At 37.2% G+C, this 20,998-nt stretch overlaps 1 protein-coding gene across 4 annotated transcripts in view; it reads right to left on the bottom strand.

Moving 5' to 3' along the window:
- foxp4 (forkhead box P4) overlaps positions 1 to 20,998 on the bottom strand; it is a 244,257-nt gene that overhangs the window by 8,086 nt on the left and 215,173 nt on the right. For all 4 annotated transcript variants that reach the window (XM_039749164.1, XM_039749167.1, XM_039749166.1 and 1 more), the window contains exons 12-16: positions 10,752 to 10,828; positions 9,214 to 9,315; positions 3,869 to 3,990; positions 3,665 to 3,731; positions 109 to 281 (exon numbers count right to left, since the gene is read on the bottom strand). In XM_039749164.1, the coding sequence (XP_039605098.1) occupies positions 109 to 281; positions 3,665 to 3,731; positions 3,869 to 3,990; positions 9,214 to 9,315; positions 10,752 to 10,828 (541 nt within the window). The remainder of the gene's footprint in view (positions 1 to 108; positions 282 to 3,664; positions 3,732 to 3,868; positions 3,991 to 9,213; positions 9,316 to 10,751; positions 10,829 to 20,998) is intronic.

Here is a 20,998-nt window from a genome sequence, read left to right as displayed (position 1 = left end):
GGTGTTGCAAATGACACATTTCTCTGTGGTGTATTCCAACTATGCTGATTAAGAACTTTTAATATAAACCATTATTCAAACTGCTGATTAACCTCCAAAGGGACATACCCATACTGTTGAGGCGAAAGGCCAGGACTGCTGCTTCCATTACTGTGAATCTGCTCCACTGTGCTGCTCACATCATCATGTCCAATGTGTAGCATATTCATGCTGCCTCCTGTCGATGCATTTACCAGTGTGGGGCTGTTCAAAAGTGGCAAGCTGCTCTCTGCCAAGGCCGCCTAGGGGATACAGAGGAAAAATTATATTAAATGGAATGATGTGACATTTAAGTGCCACACAGTCAAGTGTAAGAACAGCAAAACCTAAATATAAATGTGGCCTCTTTAATCAAATAGGCTGCAACAGCTGTTTTTTCTTGTATGGCCACAAGGGGTCTCCATTGTGACAAAGAAAACAACTTCTATGCCACAGCTTGATGCTCCACAATTACTTTCAAAGCATAAAACACCCTGCAGCAGCACGTGGATGGGAAGGACTCCTTTCAATAATGCATGCCTTTAAACCTCTGTGAAGTAGCCATCTATTTTTTCATTCTCTAGTTACAGAAAAAACATTGCGTTAACCTTTAAATTGTATTTGAATGTCTTTATTAGAGACTAACTTAGGGCTTAAATTAAACTACATAGATGTCTTGGACTCCATCTCTAGATACTTTGGCATGCCAGTATCTGATTCTTTTTTTAAAGCTGCTGAATATTAACAAAGATTATAAACTGATAAGATGCCAGGTCACAGGACTGTAACCAAGATTTTCTGTTTATGGTGGACCTCTTGTTTGGTCAAGTTGGTAAAGGGATAGAGATACAGATGGATGAGCAAAACATTCACTCCTCAAGTGTGGACTGTCATCAGAAAGTTCCTGAGCATTTCAATATAAGAAAGTTACAGATAAGTGAGCAGAATGAAAATAAAATGAAGGACAGATAGAGAGAGAGAGGTATGAATGGTACTCAGTAAAATGTTACGATGGTATTTTACATAGATACCCCTCTGAGAATACTCAATGGCTTATTTTTTCTAGGTCTCTGTGTTAATAGATTTTTCCTGATACTAGAAGGAAGCAGAAGAAGACACTTCTCTTGATATTTGTAAGTGATATGCTGAGATAGAAGAGGACCTCTCTAAATTCGTTTGTCAATGAAAGTATTCCTATGTACTTTATAGGATCCTGACTTTTGGTGATATTATGATTTTAACTTCTAATTGTATTTTCTTCTTAAGTCTAAGGTCAGCTTAAAGAGGTGGATGCTTGTGGAGGGAGTGGTGTTCAGGATTCCAGCTGCCTTCTCACGGATCATCAGAGACCTTGTCAATGTGGGAACTATAGTTCAATCCAGCATTCCTGTACTTAGCACACTTTCTTAAGGGGCAGCACATCATTTCCCACAATGCCTGAGCTGGGATTATGCCTTATTAATGAGCTGCTGTCGGTTTTATTTTTAATTTATGACCACATTTAATAGACAGCGCAGGAAAAAAGGAGAAAACAGTTTACAATTGATGACTTTTCCAGATGCCCTTTATAAAAATGAAAACATTTTTCAGGTGAATGCTGGCTAACAGGTTGTCTGGAGACCATTTATGAACACATATACCAGCACCTTGAAAGTTCATAGAAAACTAAAGTCGCCTGTCAATGGAAAGCGTACCTAGAAGCTGACCCAGTTTATCAGAATCATTCCCATGACTGGAATGAACAGCTTCATGTATTAAGGATGGAAATTATTTTAAAAAGCCCAAAGGGGACACTGAGCTGGGCTTACTCCTGGGGATGAAAGTCCATTTTATAATTTTTTGTCTTAGTATCTATAAGGCCCCTAACGTACCACACCAGATCCTCCTAAGTGCAATGGCCTCTGAAAGGGAGCTCAAAAGTTGTGAAAGGTGTCTGGTTACTAGGTAAACGATTTTCTGAGGAATTGTGGAATAGAGGTTAGGATACCAAAGTGTAGAGCAAAAGACTGGTAGTTCAACCCCTACTACTGACTCAATCAGCGTAACCAAAGTACAACCATTCACTTGCCATTTCTCTAGCCTATACTATGGACAAATAGTTGGTAAACTGAAAAATATAGAAAAGCTTTGAGACCCACTGCTAAACTGTACACAAACTGTGGTGGAAACATGATGATTTGCACCTTCACTGAATGCACCACAAAGGAGTTTGGTTTTGTAGATGGCCCATACAACTGACCAATAATTCTGGCACAGGAGTTCTGTTTGCTGACACTTAAGCTACACCCACATTAATATGTTTTTGTTCAAAAATTTAGACATTTGTCTCCTTTTTCACGGTTTGTCCATGCTACCCCTGCATTTTTAACCCTAGAAAAATTGAGACTTTTGAAAAGGCCTCCCCAACCATATACTTCTGAAAATGGAGGTTTGAAGTTGCAATGTGGACAGTCGCAAACTAACACTTTGGCAAATGCAGGTTCTAAACACACTCTTATTTATTTGTGCTTATTTTGTAACCTTTCCCTGATTTAATCTAGTTCATTACATCATTTCAGGATTGGTCACCCTTCACAGAAAAAAAATATATTCCAACATAGCGGAAATATAAGTTACTTTCCATGGCATTTGTTGTACGTCTTACTTGTATGCATCTAAATTGAATTTTTGTACAGTTTGTAAATTGGATACATGCACTAAAGGCAAATAATTTACCTGTAGCTACAGTTTTGTGATAAATCCCGTGGCCAGCAGCGTTACCATCCCTTCAAGGATTTTTTTTGACCGCTTTGTGTATGCCCAGTGTAGTATGCATTTTTGTCATTTTAGTGTGGATGGAGATACTTTTGTAAATGATGTGAAAACGCTAGTGTGGACAGATTTTTTTTGTTTGAAATTAACTTTTTTAAAAGAAAATACAGTATTGTGGATGTAGTTCACATATTAGTCCGCACACAGAAGCTTTCTGAACTGCTTTAGCCATCGAGTAAAATGTTCCATACAAAATTCTAAAGATTGATAAAGATGATCCTTTTGATTTTATAAAAACAAGATGTGAATGATGTATTTTTAAAACTGAAATCCGAAGGCACACCATCACACAAAGGATCACAAAAGCATGAACAAGGTGTATAGCTGTATTATTCAAATGTGCAAACTTTGTACCATTGAGAAAAATAGGGGAGAGACTTCATGGGCCAAATGGTCACTTTTGATTACTACCTTTTTTTATGAACCACTCTGCTATGTATAAATAAGCTTGAAAATTTACACATAGTATAACATTCAGATGTGTTTTGGGAAAGTTGGGCCATTTTAAATTATTTTAGTTATTTCATCACAGAGTCGCTTGCTGCTTTTTGTTTATAAATGCCTTAGTAGACGTCATTAAATACATGCTCTATAACAGTATTTTACAATTTCATATAGTTGAAAAAAAAATCATTTTTGATCTGCACAGTTTGGTATTGGCCAAAAAGCGCTTTTTCACATTTATTTCCTATAAATTATGGTGCAGGGTTCTGCTGTGTTGTACCTAACATAAACCAATAATGTGAAGCCATGTGAAACTGAAAGATGTCTGGAGACCAAACAAGCAACCAAACAACTGGCAGGGGGTACTGACTTGCATCTGCTCCACACTCACCTGGTAGCTGGCATTGAGGGATCCGTAGCCAAGACCTGAAATCATGTTCTTCACGAGAGTTGGGCTCCTGCAATCCAGGGAAACAAAGACTTGCTTGTCAGCATTGTTTATCCTTCTTAATCTATGCATGTGTGTTGAAAATGAATTAACCTAAAACAACCCAATCTGTTTTCCATTTTAAAGGGAGGGTAAAGCTTTGCCTACCCGGTCATCTTTGGTGGTCTCCGCTTCTGATATTCAACTTCGTCCACTGTCCATACCGCCCCCTTAACATTCTCCACTCGGACAAAGCACTTGTGCAGGCTCAAGTTGTGGCGAACAGCATTCTAAGGGGAAACAAGAGGTACTGCATTAAATGGAAGGTAGGTATATGAACTTGTCATCCACTGGGGAAGTCTACCTGCCAAACTCCCCACAATTCAAAGAATGTAAATTTGAAATAATCTTAAATCTATATATGGTGAGGCCACTCATGGATGGTCCACCTCTTACTTTTCTGTATTTTGTGAACTTAGGGTTGGCATCTCATTCAAAGCCTAACACCTTGTGCTATTCTGGGGGACAGTGAAAATGATTAGCTTGCACTGGTTAAAAAAAAAACCCAAGGAACCTGTCATCATGAACTCCCAGTGACCTATTGCATCTTTTCCTCTGATCCTTGCTAAATGGTCCCTGTCCTTTAAGTCATTATTCAAATGCAGTGTTTCTCAAACATGCAGACTTGACATGCAAACTTTAATCAATGAAATTAAAGGTCTGTAGCCACCTGGTCTGGAGTTTTTGATATTATACAAAAAGGACAAATTAGCAGGTCCATCAACAACTGTCACAAAAGTTTTATTTACCATGACATTTCATCAATGCTTATCTTTAGGAAAGTGTGTTTCAAGAAATTGACTGTTAATAAAAGGATTAAGGGTTGTAATCTTGGTACCCATTTTAACTCTACTAATTCAATTGGGGTAGCATGGTAATCAGTAAATCCCAGTCACAGTCTGTGTGCACCTGGTTTTCCCTTTTGGATATAATCTGGTGTTACTTCCACATCTCAAAAGATCTGAAAGATTTGCACATTATGGTAAATGATGATATTTAATTGTTGATGCCAGCCACTACTGGGTACTACTTTGCTGTCAGTTTTCCAGGCATTGGCTTTGGTTGCCCGTGACCCTGAACTGGAATAAAACAGTATGAAAATGAAAGGACTAGGTAATGGCCTGTATCACATGTGCATTAGGATCTTGCTATGTGTAACTAGATGTTTACTTGACTAAGGATTGTTTCCCTTTCTCATGTATACATGTCATATCATGTGCATATGTATATATTATGTACACCATGATTCATCTTAACCATACACATAAACATTAAGAATCGCTAATAACTCTGATAAACTTCATTACATTGTCTTTGGATAATATGGTGTACCTTCCACATCTCAAAGATCTTGAAGACGTGATTGTTATGTTAAACGGTGATATGTAATTTGTAGATGTAAGCCAAGTATGAAAGGTTGAGTGTACTTCACATTTTTTAAATAAACTAGTCAGCACAGGCAAACATGCAAGTTGTAGTGTCTTCTTCTAAAAAGGTACTGATTCAGGTTACTTTACCTAATCACAAACATTTAGTTACAAAAATTATCACTTTGACTTTTACTAGCTGCCCCACCCTCCTTCATATTGCTTTAAATTCTGAATGATGTGCACAATCATTTGAAAAAAAAATTGTTTGCTTCCAGCCTTTTTTCCTGTCGCATTCTGTAATGGAAGCGCTAAGATCTGTAACACTGCGTTAACGCCCCGTGTGCCGAGACACAAATGCTGCGGCTTAGAGTACCTGGTGTTTAACAGCTGGATTTCTGATATTAAAAATGTGGAGGAAAAAAAAGAGAGAGATAAAGATGGTCCTACTTGAAATTTCACTAATCAGCCACTATCTAGAACAACACCCCCGAGGGAGGCCCATTTCTTTTCATCTGCTATTTGTAGTTTGTTCATGCCCAATTTCATTACCAATTTTAATTCGTGTATAATTAAATCCTGTATATTTTTTCTGACAAGCTTTTTTAATCCATAAGGGAGGGATGCCGAGGCTGGAATCACTCCTAACCATAATTACAAGTGCCATAATCACACTAGGCCTTCCGTCTTTGAATAAATTTCCTCGCGCTGAAGCGATGATGCTTAGTTTTGCAAATTAGTATGACCCCAATTTCAGACGGCCACCTCGCGAATTTTATTTGCATTCCCGTTCGTGATGAAGGACTAATTCTCCCAGTTAAAACATTAGCAGCAATTTAAAGGGGTCAGACACTGCAGACACAAACAAAACGCCTCGACCGTCAAAGGGAGAGAAAGAAAAAAGAAATACTTTTTTGGGTGGGGGTTTGTTTTATTTTAGCTCTTTTTAACACACTCATACACATTAAATGTGAAATGCCCACAAAGAGAAGACCTAAGGGGGCAAACCATGCCAGCAGTTTGTGGACAGTTTAAGATTTCTAAAGCCAAATACCTTCCAGTAGGTGGCTATAGATTCAAACATGGATACAATATCTGGGTAAATCAATGGGACTAATGTATTCCTTGAATAGTGCCCATTACTATGAGCTTTATCACAAAGAATTGTATGACCATAGACAGGTGAAACATTTATGCACAAAAGCTATAACTAACTATAATAAAGCCTCTGGATATCATCAAAGCTAAAGAAAAGTAAAAAGGTATACACTAGATGGATGCAGAGCCGCATGGTGGCAAAATTCAACCAAATTGAGTGCATCTAGTAACAGAACAGTGGAATAAAACTTACACAGACAAAAAAGGGGCTGACTCGAAATGTTCAACCCGTTAAACATGTTGTATATTATTCTTTCTTCATATGTATGGCAAAAGGCATATCAACAGCCTATTCCTTCAGATGTTTTGAATGGCTAAAACAGTAGAATGGTAGCTCCACAAGCTCTAGTTCTTCTAGATGTACAACAAAATCACTAATTGTTATAATTCATAAATGGACATCAAGAATGCAATGCTCCTTCAGCCAAGTCCTGGTTACCAGCCTGCCGCTCTTGCTACTGACTGTTAAACTTCGGTGGTATCACTGTGCGCCTCCCTTTCATTTCCTGATTTGCCATCCTCAGGAGGATCAAGATTCACAAATTAGCTGTTTTTTTCCTCCTTTTTTGCCAGAAATGGGTCAGAGCAGGCAAGGCATGCTCCAGCGGTGAGAATTTTTAATAAGCGCCAATGACAGACTGTTTAACTATTCCACGGATAACAGGAGTCATCCTCAGCACCTCTGTCGCTACTAGTGTCACAGCCAGGCATGTCTGTGTCAGAAAAATAGTCTGCTTAAATGAGGTTTATTAAAAAGAAAAAGGAAAAAACTAATAATATACTATTCTGTGAGAAATTCAACAAAAGCATCAGAGGCTTCTACAGTCTTTATGCAGGCACTATACCCACCATACAGGCGACCGACTTCACTCCTCCTTGACTGACATAAACAATTGTCCTGCCCAGCTTTCTTTTAAAATCCATTTAAAGACAGGCTAATACAGTAGTCTTAAGACCCCTTGTCTGTCTCCCTCAACCTTTTTACTTTACTTAGACCCCATCACTTGAGCTGCTGTCCAAAGGGAACTATGCATGCACACATCAAGTATGAATAGGTATGAAAGTACAAATTTCAGTTATCGCTGAGTGTAATGCTCAGATACCACAGACATACCATTTAAAGTTGACAACAAAACATCAAAAAAACAACAAAAATCTGCCTTGCAACTAAAAACATCCTCCAATGGTTTGCTTTTAAAATTGATTATTACAAGATGTTTAGGGCTGCTGCCTCCGAACCCCAGAATTCTAAATTCAAATGTTTAAAGTCTCCCGATCCCTGCTCTTTTCCCATTCACAGACTTATGCCTCAAACTAGTTTAATAAAAAACTGAAGTGCCTAGGCAGGTAGTTGAAGTAAGTCAATTCAGCATGACATCCAGGAATTGTTTATGCAGCCAGAAAACAAAAAGACACTCCATTTCCCTGGATGACTGTGTTAATGTTACAGTACAAAAATGTAATAAGACGAAACCATGAAACTACATAAATTAGGAAGCTGACTTCTAGTAAAAATAGCATCTTTATCACAGTGTTTGAACATCATTAACATGCCAGCTTCCTAAAAGCAACTTGCTAGTGACTACTTGTTGTCATACAGTTTCCTACAAGAGGGTCAGTTATTATGATCGAGGGAGGCTTTGAGGAGCAGTTATTGAGTTGATAATGTACTGTACTTTTGTCACTTCTTGCCATTTGAGAAAATAAGTGGACTTCATGTAAAATAAAACATAGGGTCAGTGGCTCAGATAGGAGCCTCCAATCATTTTCAGTCTGCTTTGAAAAAATCAAAGAACTTCATACAGGGCCTCTTTGAGGGCTCACTGGCTGAGCTTAAAACATCTGGTGCCCTACATGTTCTTCTGAGAAAATTAGGGGACATGATTTTGGGTGACATTAAAAGTCAACGAGTGAGCAGACAAATCTTGTGTTACTTAGTCTCCTTTGGGAATGTAAAGGAATCTTTTATGTGTTATAGATATTAAGAACTGCATTACAATGATTAAATTACAATATAAATGCAATGAAAATTCAGGAAGACATAGAGTAGTACATTTTATGCTAACCAGATCACTTAACTCCTTCCCTACCTATGCAGGCAGCTGGGAAAAGAATTTAAAACAAAAACAAATAACTCAAAAGAAAATGAAGTACTGAGACTGTTAGTGTTCAGCATGTCTAATTAACTTAAATGCATTGATAAATACAAGCTAGATTCTAAATAACTTATGAACCATTCCTCTGACTGGATTTAAAATTAGAAAAACACAGAAAAATATGGTGGACAAGGATTTTCAGACTGACCAAAATAAGCACGTACACAAACACTATAGTAAGTTATTAAAATAGATTATTCATGAAGCAGTGATAGTCCCTCTTAAGATTCTCTGACCAGAATCGCAAAAAGAAATTATTGCGAGGTTAGTAATTTCTCTTATATAAGTGAAGATTTAGTTCCAATGGAGTCTGGGCATGTGGCATTTTGAAAACATGTGATTTAGGATTTTATTCACTCTTCTGAAGCAAAATTGTAAATTGAAGCTAAGCTGAGTGTTACTGGGTGAGGTAGAAATCCATATTCTTTAAGCAGGTAAGGTATCTTAACTCTACAAGCTACTGTAGAACAGCGTCTTCTGGTGTAACAAAATTTCCTCTGAGACATGAGGTGGTGACTAAGCATATTTAAAAGCAAACTTATGTTCTGTACAAATCTTCTCACTTAATTAAACTTTGGAAAAAATGGATTTACATAGAAGATAACATAACCTTAGTTGCTTAAGTATGTGAAAATGTTTATTTGAACAGATTTTCAGGCCCCTTTAGTTAATAAAGCAGTCTAGTCTTGCCCACAGAGTAGCTTTAAGAAATTTTCTGGTAAAAGAGTGATATTAGTATAAAGATAAAACTCAGTAAAATGAAGTACCATACCTTCCATGTTGCTGTGTTTCTCCTGAAATAAGCAAACATCCTTGTAAACCAATTATAAATCTCATTCAGTGTTAACTGCCGATCAGGCGCTTCCAGTATAGCCTAAAAAAGAAGAAAAATAAAATATGTGAGAATCTATTATCTTACCTCATTATTTTTTCAGTGGATCCTACTCTTGTTTAGTGCATCTTTCAGTTTTATTAAGTAAAGGAAAGCAAACCGAGCAAATCAAAATTTAAGACCTATTATGATCTCAAGAATCTACTTACTCAATTTCTGTTGTGGACAAAGCCATAAGGTTACACATGGAAACATGTGTAAACATGAAAAACCTTAGCGACAACATTATGTTAAGTGATACAGATATTAAAGTGAGCGAAAGAATCAAAAGAGACTATGATGAGTCGCTTATAAGTTATCAAATAAGTGCTGATGTTTGTTTTTTGCTTAGCTATATCAGCTATTTGAAAAATGTCAGAAAATTGGATGAACTCTGAAATAAAAGAGCTATCATCCCTCAAAAATAAATAAATTGTTATGCTCAGATTCTGTCAATCACAGCTGTAGATTATTCATTTCCAAGTGAGGAAACAGAAAAACTTTTCACTAGCCAAATGAGTTGAACTTTCATTTGCTTCTGCTGCTAGTGACAAATGCCCATATTCACCAGCATAAGTCAACAGTGAAACATGAGATGCCATGTGTTGCTCATCCAATACAACAAAATAAAAAGATTGTATCCAAATTTACAATGATCCTGAGTATGTGTTGCACAGTGAGGAAAAGGCTGCAAATTACAGAAAATTCCATGGGCATCAGTGACAGCAAATACTTTTTTCAACTTCCAGGATTGCTAATTCTACCCTTTCTCACTTGACTTGGTCCCAATCTAGTATGGTTACATTGTAAATATAATTAGTCAGGGAATTAACTAGACATTTTTTAAAAGTAAGAGCAGTTAATTTAGCAATGTCCTAGGTTCTGTGTCCTAATGTGAGCAATTTATGACCCTGCAGGAAGATGAGGTAAGACCAAAACCCATTCATTCTTCTATCAACCTGTGAATCTATGCAAGAGTGAAAGTAAACCAATTTAGCATAATAAATATGAAACTTGTAGAAAATAATGTTAGTTTTTTATTTCTTCTTCTCTTTTGTCTTATATTTACTGGGCCTCAAGCAAAAGAAAAATTCCTGTGAAGGTTCTTTCCACACTGCCTAGAAATATTCATAAAATCCTAAATCTTTCATTAGGAAATTTAAAATGTGGATGAGGTTAAATATTCATGATGTCCTCTACATTATGCATTATTTGTCATTATGGACTGGTTTAAAGAAATGGGACCTTTGGGATCACCCTGGACAGCCACACTTTTCATAATCAGCTCAAAATATACCACTCAGAACCCTCACTGCTTTAAAATTGAAGTCTTCCTTAAACTTTATGTGATTATAATATAGACAGCCATGCTGAGAAAAAGGTTTTTGCTGTAAATTATGACACAGATTATGAAAACAATCAATTTTTTTTTTACTTACATGTCTTATGAGTGAAGCGTAAGTGAAAGGAGGTCTGACGTCAGCATTTTTGTAGAATTCATGATTCTGTGCAAGTTCTGTAACACACAAACAGCAAAAAGTATATCAGTTATTTAAGGAGACTACTACTGTATTCAAAGATTATATTTATAAGGTGGAAGCATAATGATAAACACGGCAAAAGTAAGACTTCTTTACAACTAAAATGTCATCCATCCATCTTCCAACCAGCTGAATCCGAACACAGGGTCAGGGGTCTGCTGGAGCCAATCCCAGCCAACACAGGGCACAAGGCAGGAACCAATCCTGGGCAGGGTGCCAACCCACCGCAGCTAAAATGTCATATATACAGTTAATTAATTTTATACAGTATATACTGTACATATACATATAAATATATATACATATATATAATGCAACAAAGACAAATAAAGATGCATCTGTATAATAATTGAATGTACAATATATGGCCTTTAATGAAAGAACTAATGTTTTTCTTTACATTTTTCCCATTATACAGAGGGTACAAAAGCCAAAACCAAACTTTTCTTGAAGTAACATCACAGAAGGACATGAAGTGTAAGTTTCTGCTTATTATAATATTACTATACTGTTCAGATGGTGTATTTATTCAACATAGAAACTCCCACGTAGTAAACAAGACCAAACATTTGCAAATACATTCAAACACAAAAAAAATATGAAAGCAGTCAAACCCAAACGTAGGTAATTACTGTATGATAATTAGATAATTAGAACAATCTAGACGAGAACAGGCCATTCAGCCCAACAAAGCTCGCCAGTCCTATTCACTTGCTTCCTCCAAGAAAACATCAAGTCGAGTTTTGAAAGTCCCTAACGTCTTACTGTCTACCACACTACTTGGTAACTTATTCCAAGTGTCTATCGTTCTTTGTGTAAAGAAAAACTTCCTAATGTTTGTGCGAAATTTACCCTTAACAAGTTTCCAACTGTGTCCCCGTGTTCTTGATGAGCTCATTTTAAAATACAAGTCTCGATCCACTGTACTAATTCCCTTCATAATTTTAAACACTTCAATCATGTCACCTCTTAATCTTCTTTTGCTTAAACTGTAAAGGCCCAGCTCTTTTAATCTTTCCTCATAATTCAACCCCTGTAGACCTGGAATCAGCCTAGTCGCTCTTCTCTGGACCTTTTCTAGTGCTGCTATGTCCTTTTTGTAGCCTGGAGACCAAAACTGCACACAGTACTCAAGATGAGGCCTCACCAGTGCATTATAAAGGTTGAGCATAACCTCCTTGGACTTGTACTCCACAGATCGTGCTATATAACCTAACATTCTGTTAGCCTTCTTAATGGCTTCTGAACACTGTTTGGAAGTTGATAGCTTGGAGTCCACTATGACTCCTAAATCCTTCTCATAAGGTGTACTCTCGATTTTTCGACCGCCCATTGTGTATTCAAACCTAATATTTTTACTTCCTATGTGTAATACTTTACATTTACTGACATTAAATTTCATCTGCCACAAATCTGCCCAAGCCTGTATGCTATCCAAGTCCTTCTGTAATGATATAACGGATTCCAAATTATCTGCTAATCCACCTATCTTGGTATCATCTGCAAACTTAACCAGCTTGTTACTTATATTCCTATCTAAATCATTTATATATATTAAAAATAGCAGCGGCCCTAGCACTGACCCCTGTGGAACACCACTCTTAACATCAGCCAGTTCTGATGAGGTTCCTCGCACCATCACCCTCTGCTTCCTGTGTCTGAGCCAATTCTGCACCCATCTAAAAACATCACCCTGAATTCCCACTTCTTTTAACTTGATGCCCAACCTCTCATGTGGCACCTTATCAAATGCTTTCTGAAAGTCCAGATAAATAATATCATAAGCTCCACTTTGATCGTATCCTTTTGTTGCCTCCTCATAGAATTCCAACATGTTAGTAAAACACGACCTCCCCTTCTGAACCCATGCTGACTGTTCAGAATAACTCCTGTCCTTGTCATGTGTTGCTCAATCTTATCCTTAATAATTCCTTCCATTAATTTTCCTGTGATGCTTGTTAAGCTTACTGGCCTATAGTTGCTTGGATCTGCCCTGTCACCCTTTTTATATAATGGGATGATATTTGCCATTTTCCAGTCCTTTGGAATCTCTCCAGTGCACAGTGACTTCCTAAAAATATGTGTCAAGGGTTTATATATGTACTCACTAGCCTCCTTAAGAACACGAGGATAAATATTATCTGGGCCTGGTGATTTGTTTGATTTCATCTTATTTAATCTGAGCAGCACTTCTCCCTCTACAATTTCCAAATCCCTCAGTACCTCCTTAGTAGTTGTGTTTACCTCTGGCAGGTTATCCACTTGCTCACTTGTAAACACCTCAGAAAAATGTAAGTTTAGGGCATCTGCTATTTCATTGTCTGTATCTTTTAATTCCCTTTACTATTCCTGATGAACTTGACCTCCTCCTTAACTGTTCTTTTACTACTAAAATACTGAAAGAATCTCTTGGGGTCTTCTTTCGCCTTATCTGCTATATTCCTCTCCAACTGTCTTTTAGCCTCTCTGATATCCTTCTTAATGGTTGCCCTCATGTTCTCATACGCGCAACGGTTCTCTTTGCAGTCATTAGTCTTATATGCCTTATACAGCAGTTTTTTCCTTTGCAACTTCTTTTTTAAATCTTTATTAATCCATCGTGGAGATTTTTTAGTTTCCTATTACTTCCAAATTTAGGTATGTATCTGTCCTGCATTACATGTAAAACATTTTTAAACCTGTTCCACTGCTCCTCGACTGTCTCCACATTTAAAAGCTTATCCCAGTCTATCCTACTTAGACTTTGTCGCATCTGCTCAAAATTAGCCCTACTAAAGTTCAACTTAACAATTTTAGTCTTTGCATCTGTACTCTTACAAAATACTGAGAATTGTATTACATTATGGTCACTTGACCCTAGTGGTTCAATCACCTCTACACCCTCAATTCTATCCTGATTATTACAGAATACTAAATCCAGACAGGCTTCACCCCTTGTTGGTGCTTTAACATGCTGTGTTAAAAACAGTCGCGATTACTTCTAAAACTCCTGCTCTTGTGCTCCTCCATCTGTAAGGTTATCCCAGTTAATATTTGGATAATTAAAGTCCCCATGACTATAATATCCCCCTGTAAACTTGCCTTTTTGATATTACTAAAAAGATGTGTGTTGAAATTACTGTCTGAATTGGGTGGTCTATAACACACTCCTAAAATGAGACCTTTTTCCCTAATATTTTCCAGGCGAAGCCACATGTCCTCACTAAGATGGGGCTCATCATCCAACTGAAGATGACTTACATTTAATTCCTGTTTGGCATAAACAGCAACCCCACCTCCTTTTCTGTTCTGTCTATCCTTCCTAAAAAATGTGTATCCCTCTATGTTACACTCATCCCCATCTTTGTTATTTAGCCAGGTTTCCGTTATTGCTATAATATCATAATTGTGCTCAGCTACATACAACTCCAACTCACTTACCTTATTTTTGATACTTCTAGCATTAAGGCAAGCTATTTTTAATGTGTTAATCCTTCTATCTTTACGTGTTTGCTTAAAATTTACATTACTATGCATTTTTATTTCTACACCATTGTTTGTTCTTCCATGTATAGATCTAAATCTGGCCTGTCCTAAACTCCCTGCCCCCCCATTCCCTAGTTTAAACAATCCTCGACTAGCCTACACATACGCCTCCCCAATACATTGGTGCTATTCAAATAGTGTTTGAATTTTTATTTTCCTTTAGTGTTCATATGATGGCTTGTATGTTGTTTTTGCTAATAAATGCTTTTGCTTTGTAAATATGCATATAGTGTTGCAAAGTTGATGTTATGTTTTCTTTCTAAAGCAGTGTGTTGGCGTATTGATGTATGATAATGCACTCTCATGCTAAACTGTGCATATTTTTGCTTTATTTAATTTTTTTTATAGAAGTAAAGCTGTTGATTTTTATTGTGTAGCTCCAGAAAACAGGAAGTGGAGAGGAAGTTAGAAGAATGGAAAAGGGCTTTCGAAGAATGTTGAAGATAATTAGAAAGAAGACAGAAAATACAAGGTTTCATGATGATCAGGATTTAGAACATAGCCTGCAAGGAGAGCTGTTAAAAGGAGTGGGTAAATTTAAATATCTAGAATCAGTAGTAGGCCTAAAGGGAAAAATTAGTTGCAAAGTGCAGTGGGGATGTAACAACTGGAAGACGGTATCAAGAGTATTGTGTGATCGAAGAATTAAGACGAAGATTAAAAGTCAGGTTTTTAAGACAGTGGGAAGACCATAAAGGATGTATGGAGCTGAGACATGGGCAGTTACGGGATTGCAGGAGGAGAAGTTAGATTTGTCAATGAGAAAGTTGAGATGATATGTGGTAGGGGTGTGCGATATTGGGAAAAATGATATCTGATATTTTCTAGGACTTAGATGATATTTTGCATCCTTTAAAATGTCTTTGTAAAAGTCTTATTGCTCTAGTTTGGTCTTATTAATAGGATATTAATTGTAGCTTACTAATCTTAAGGAAAACAGGTCTTATTTATTTCCTTAAAACTGAACTAAAACAACACAAACACATTAAAATCACCAGTCAAAGTATTAAAGAGATCAAACAGTACAAGTAGGAATAAACCATTTCAAAGTGGCCTACAGAACATACACAAAAATAACACTAAGACCAACAAAACTATTACAATGAGAGCATTTTGAGCAGCAAAGAACAAAAATGTAACACACTGTACTATACTGTAAAAATTCAATGTTCTTTCAAATACTGCACAGGAAAAAAAATATAGCATTTGTTAACAACAACAACATTTATTTATATAGCACATTTTCATACAAAAAGTACCTCAAAGTGCTTTACATAATGAAGAAAAGAAAAATAAAAGACAAAATAAGAAATTAAAATAAGACAACATTAGTTAACATAGAAAAGGAGTAAGGTCCGATGGCCAGGGTGGACAGAAAAAACAGAAAAAAAACTCCAGACGGCTGGAGAAAAAAAATAAAATCTGCAGGGATTCCAGGCCACGGGACCACCCAGTCCCCTCTGGGCATTCTACCTAACATAAATGAAATAGTCCTCTTTGCAGTTAGGGTTCTCACGGAGTCACTTGATGTTGATGGTCATATAGACTTCTGGCTTTTAATCCATCCATCATTGTTGGAACATCACGGTGCTTTGAGTAGATGGTGGTGGCGCAAGTTCTGCCATATATTGCTCAAAGATATATATATATATATAAATATATATATATATAAATATATATATATATATATAAATATATATATATATATATATATATATATATATATATATATATATATATATATATATATACACTCACCTAAAGGATTATTAGGAACACCATACTAATACGGTGTTTGACCCCCTTTCGCCTTCAGAACTGCCTTAATTCTACGTGGCATTAATTCAACAAGGTGCTGAAAGCATTCTTTAGAAATGTTGGCCCATATTGATAGGACAGCATCTTGCAGTTGATGGAGATTTGTGGGATGCACATCCAGGGCACGAAGCTCCTGTTCCACCACATCCCGAAGATGCTCTATTGGGTTGAGATCTGGTGACAGTGGGGGCCATTTTAGTACAGTGAACTCATTGTCATGTTCAAGAAACCAATTTGAAATGATTCGAGCTTTGTGACATGGTGCATTATCCTGCTGGAAGTAGCCATCAGAGGATGGGTACATGGTGGTCATGAAGGGATGGACATGGTCAGAAACAATGCTCAGGTAGCCCGTGGCATTTAAACGATGCCCAATTGGCACTAAGGGGCCTAAAGTGTGCCAAGAAAACATCCCCCACACCATTACACCACCACCACCAGCCTGCACAGTGGTAACAAGGCACGATGGATCCATGTTCTCATTCTGTTTACGCCAAATTCTGACTCTACCATTTGAATGTCTCAACAGAAATCGAGATTCATCAGACCAGGCAACATTTTTCCAGTCTTCAACTGTCCAGTTTTGGTGAGCTTGTGCAAATTGTAGCCTCTTTTTCCTATTTGTAGTGGAGATGAGTGCTACCCGGTGGGGTCTTCTGCTGTTGTAGCCCATCCGCCTCAAGGTTGTGCGTGTTGTGGCTTCACAAATGCTTTTCTGCATACCTCGGTTGTAATGAGTGATTATTTCAGTCAAAGTTGCTCTTCTATCAGCTTGAATCAGTTGGCCCCTTCTCCTCTGACCTCTAGCATCAACAAGGCATTTTTGCCCACAGGACTGCCACATACTGGATGTTATTCCCTTTTCACACCATTCTTTGTAAACCCTAGAAATGGTTGTGCGTGAAAATCCCAGTAACTGAGCAGATTGTGAAATACTTAGACCGGCCCGTCTGGCACCAACATCCATGCCACGCTCAAAATTACTTAAATCACCTTTCTTTCCCATTCTGACATTCAGTTTGGAGTTCAGGAGATTGTCTTGACCAGAACCACACCCCTAATGCATTGAAGCAACTGCCATGTGATTGGTTGATTAGATAATTGCATTAATGAGAAATTGAACAGTTGTTCCTAATAATCCTTTAGGTGAGTGTATATATATATAAATAAATAACATTTTTAAATAAATTACTAACTTCAAGTCCCATCCAATACTGCACAAAGATATCAGAAAAACAGCTGTGAAATTCTACTGAGGAAACTTCAAGTTGTGTGACAGAAACACCAGTCTCTCCACAGTATCTGGCAGCACGGTTGTATGTTGCAACAATTCCTCCGTTGCTAAAAGCCCTCTCAGAAGGGGTGCGTGAGGCAGGGTTGCACAGGTACTTTTTTTGGAGTTTCCCCAATTTGGTGAAATGTACTTTTTTGTTTTTTCCAACACTCAAATGGATTTACATCACTGTCCACCTCTGGTATTATCAAGCAGCTGTTGACATTTTTTCAATGGCAGTGTGCACAGACTCGCCCTCTCTGAATTCCTGTGCTGTTTTTAAAAATAGCTGTTAAGACTTTTTTTTTGCTCCCTCCCTTGCGTCATTACCTGCTCCAACTTCTGCAGCCATAGGGGCGGATGGTGTGTGGCAAGGAGGTGGGTATCTATAAGAGTGTTTAAAATAATGAAAGAACAAAATGTTTTGGAATCGAGGATATCCAACCAAGACAGCTTGGGAAATAAAACACATTCAATAGGCAGATTCTTCATACGGAAATAAAAATAATCTGTTCAAATGAATTGCGTAATCTGTTTGAATGGATTAATAATTCATCAAAATGAATTTTTTTTTGGCCTGACACCTATGGAGCACTGTACTAGATCAATTTCACTTAAATTGCATCTTTTAGCGGAACCCAAACTTTTTTGCAGAATGATTCAGCTAAAGTTTTCTGAGTGTGTTTTTGTTCTTGTACCTTAGGTGATTTAGATCTGTTGCGGACACCTGACTTCTAAAGCTTTTCATAGTCTTTATATTCTGTGCAGTTGTGAGTTTGCAGATGGTGAATCAAGTTAGTTGATGGGCTGTCTTTAAGAGCAAGTGATTTCCAACAGTTTGCAGATTACTTTCTTTTAAGCAACATCAGTCTTTCAAAGGCATACCACCTGCATGGGGATGATCCACGTCTTGCAATTAAATCTAACAACGCAGATGGCGAGGCTGTTTAATCTGCAACCACTCTTTGCACACTCATTTTTAGGCAGCTTCACTAGCTTAACTTGCTGACTGTGCAAAACAATGTGCTTGCTTTATGCACGTATAATAGTCTATCTGGTTAGGTTACATGACAGACAATGTGGGCAACAGAGTGATGGGAATGAAAGTACAGGGGAAGAGAAAGTGAAGGAGGCCAATGTGGAGATGGATGGATAAAGTAAAAGAAGATCTGAAGGAAAAGAGCTTGACTGGCGAGGAGGTACAGGACTGAGCAATATGGAGAAGCACATAAAACCCACATAGAGGCGGGAAACGAAGTGGATGAAGAAAGAAGAATATGTTACTGATTTAAGCATAAAAAGGTAAAACGTCCCAAAAGTTATCCCCCTTCAGGAATGTTATGGATAAGGCAGTGACGGGAAAAAAGACTATGTATAAATACAATTATGTACTGAAACACTTTTAATTAAAATAGTAACATTTATGAAAATGTATACCCAAACTAATAAACATACATATATACAAATAAAAAAATATTAGCTCAACTTCAAAACACATTCAGTTTTCTTATAAAGAGATGACATACTGTATAATCCTCATACTTTCAAACAGCAATATACACAAGTTGAGATTTTTGCACGTTTCTATTTGTGGAAAAATATGTGTAACTTTATCCAAGCGTAAACCTATAACTTTATGCACCGTGCATATCATTTGTGAAGCAGGGCCATTCAGATTCTGTAATCTTCCTCTTTAATCTACTTGATTGAGCAAGCTTTTACTGATAAAAATGATTTACTGTCTTTCTCAAGACACATCATATAGGCTGGTAAACAAACTCACCTTTTACAGATGCAGGCCATGTTTTGTAATTAAAGCGATCATTCTAATACTGTTGTTTTGTCTGAGGCTTCCACGTACAGGACCTCTAGTGCACTAGCGTTGGTTGAACTATGAAGAGTACCAATAATATACTAAAATTAAGGTTCATTCATTCTTAGAGTTTCAATCTAAACAAAGAACAAAGAATATGTTTCTTCCATCTAAGTGTCCATGTCGGATTCTATGCAAGTACTCTGCTTTTCTTCCAACAATGTGAAAATTATTTGTTAGTTTATTTCACAAGTCTAAAATAACTCAGAATGAGAAAGTTATTACACATGTACAAGAACTTTCATCAAAAGAGTGTTGTACTCTCCAGGTTTAGCTCTAGCCTTGCACCTGATGCATAAACTAAAACTAAACTTACTTGCATGTACTAATCAACATGCAAGACATATAAGATGTCATATCTTTTGGTTCCTTCCTTGCTCTTAAAGCTGCAGTAATAGGCTCTTTTTTCCTGCAACCCTGTAATGGAAATAGTAGATTTATAAAATATATGAAGGAAGTGATATTTATAAGTGAATTAGCCTGCTCCTTCAGTTTGGCTCAGTTCCTGCTGACCCCTAGCCTGCAAGAATCTTCTTAATAAGATAGATTCTGTTCTGAAAAACCTCAAAACAATTTTAAAACTTGCTTTTCTGTTTAAAACTCCTGAAAACATTTTCTTTGCTTGCTTATTTGGTAACCATCTTTTCTAATCTCTCTTTAGTGTGAACGTCAACCTCACTGCAGCACCACATCACAAAGCAGTAATTGTCTAAGCAGTGAAGTTTTTTTGTACTGCTCTCGCTAATTCTCCTTGCATATCGTTGAACACAGCACTCTACCTGAATGTCTAAAAACTATGCTGAATATATCAGAATGTGAAACTTATAGCTGAGCTCTTCTTCTGTTGCATATACTCAGTTACCATTGAAGTAAATCCAACCTCTCTCCTGTGCTGCCCCTTACGTTTCAGTGCTTAGTTTATTTAAATTAAATACTGTTGTTATTTTCGTTCACTTCATATTTATACCTGTAGCCTCAACCATCTGCTCATTTTCTACTATTTTTAATTTATTTAAATTATCACGTATCTGAGTGCTCATGAAATGTGAAAAACAGCTGGCAGAAATCTCCATTTCCTTGAGGCAGGCAGTCATCTCCAAGTGCTTCAAAACCACCATCAACATGCTGAAGAAGTATTCTGTCTCTTGCCTCAATGAATATCACCCTGTATGATTCACACCTGCCATCATGAAATTCTTCTAGGCTAGTTTTGGGCCATGTGAAAGCTGGACATCCCACATCACATGACCCTCTCCAGTCCGCCTATTGCCCAAACCATTCAACTCAAGATGCCATATCATCTACTCCTCATCTGGCCCTTTCCCTTCTGGACAAAAGAGATACATTAGGATGTCTGTTACTATCTTCACTTCAGCACCATCATCCCTCCGAAGTTCACAGGGAAGTTGTGTCTACTAGGCTACAACACTTCCCTATGCAACTTTATTCTGGACTTCCTGACTTTGAGACCCCAGACAGTCAATGTCAGAAATACCATCTCCATTATCATCACAATGAGCAATGGTGTTCCCCAGGGATATATACTCAGCCCACTCTATTGACTCAGATTGTATAGCTACATACAGCTCAAACACCATGTTTAAGTTTGCTGATGACACAATGGTGGTGGATCTCATCAGCAATGGCAATGAGTCA

Source organism: Polypterus senegalus, chromosome 3 (assembly GCF_016835505.1).
Source record: "Polypterus senegalus isolate Bchr_013 chromosome 3, ASM1683550v1, whole genome shotgun sequence".
Taxonomy (NCBI): Eukaryota; Metazoa; Chordata; class Cladistia; order Polypteriformes; family Polypteridae; genus Polypterus; species Polypterus senegalus.
The sequence above is the reverse complement of the archived record's forward strand: the minus strand, read 5'-3'. Positions and strand labels throughout refer to the sequence as shown.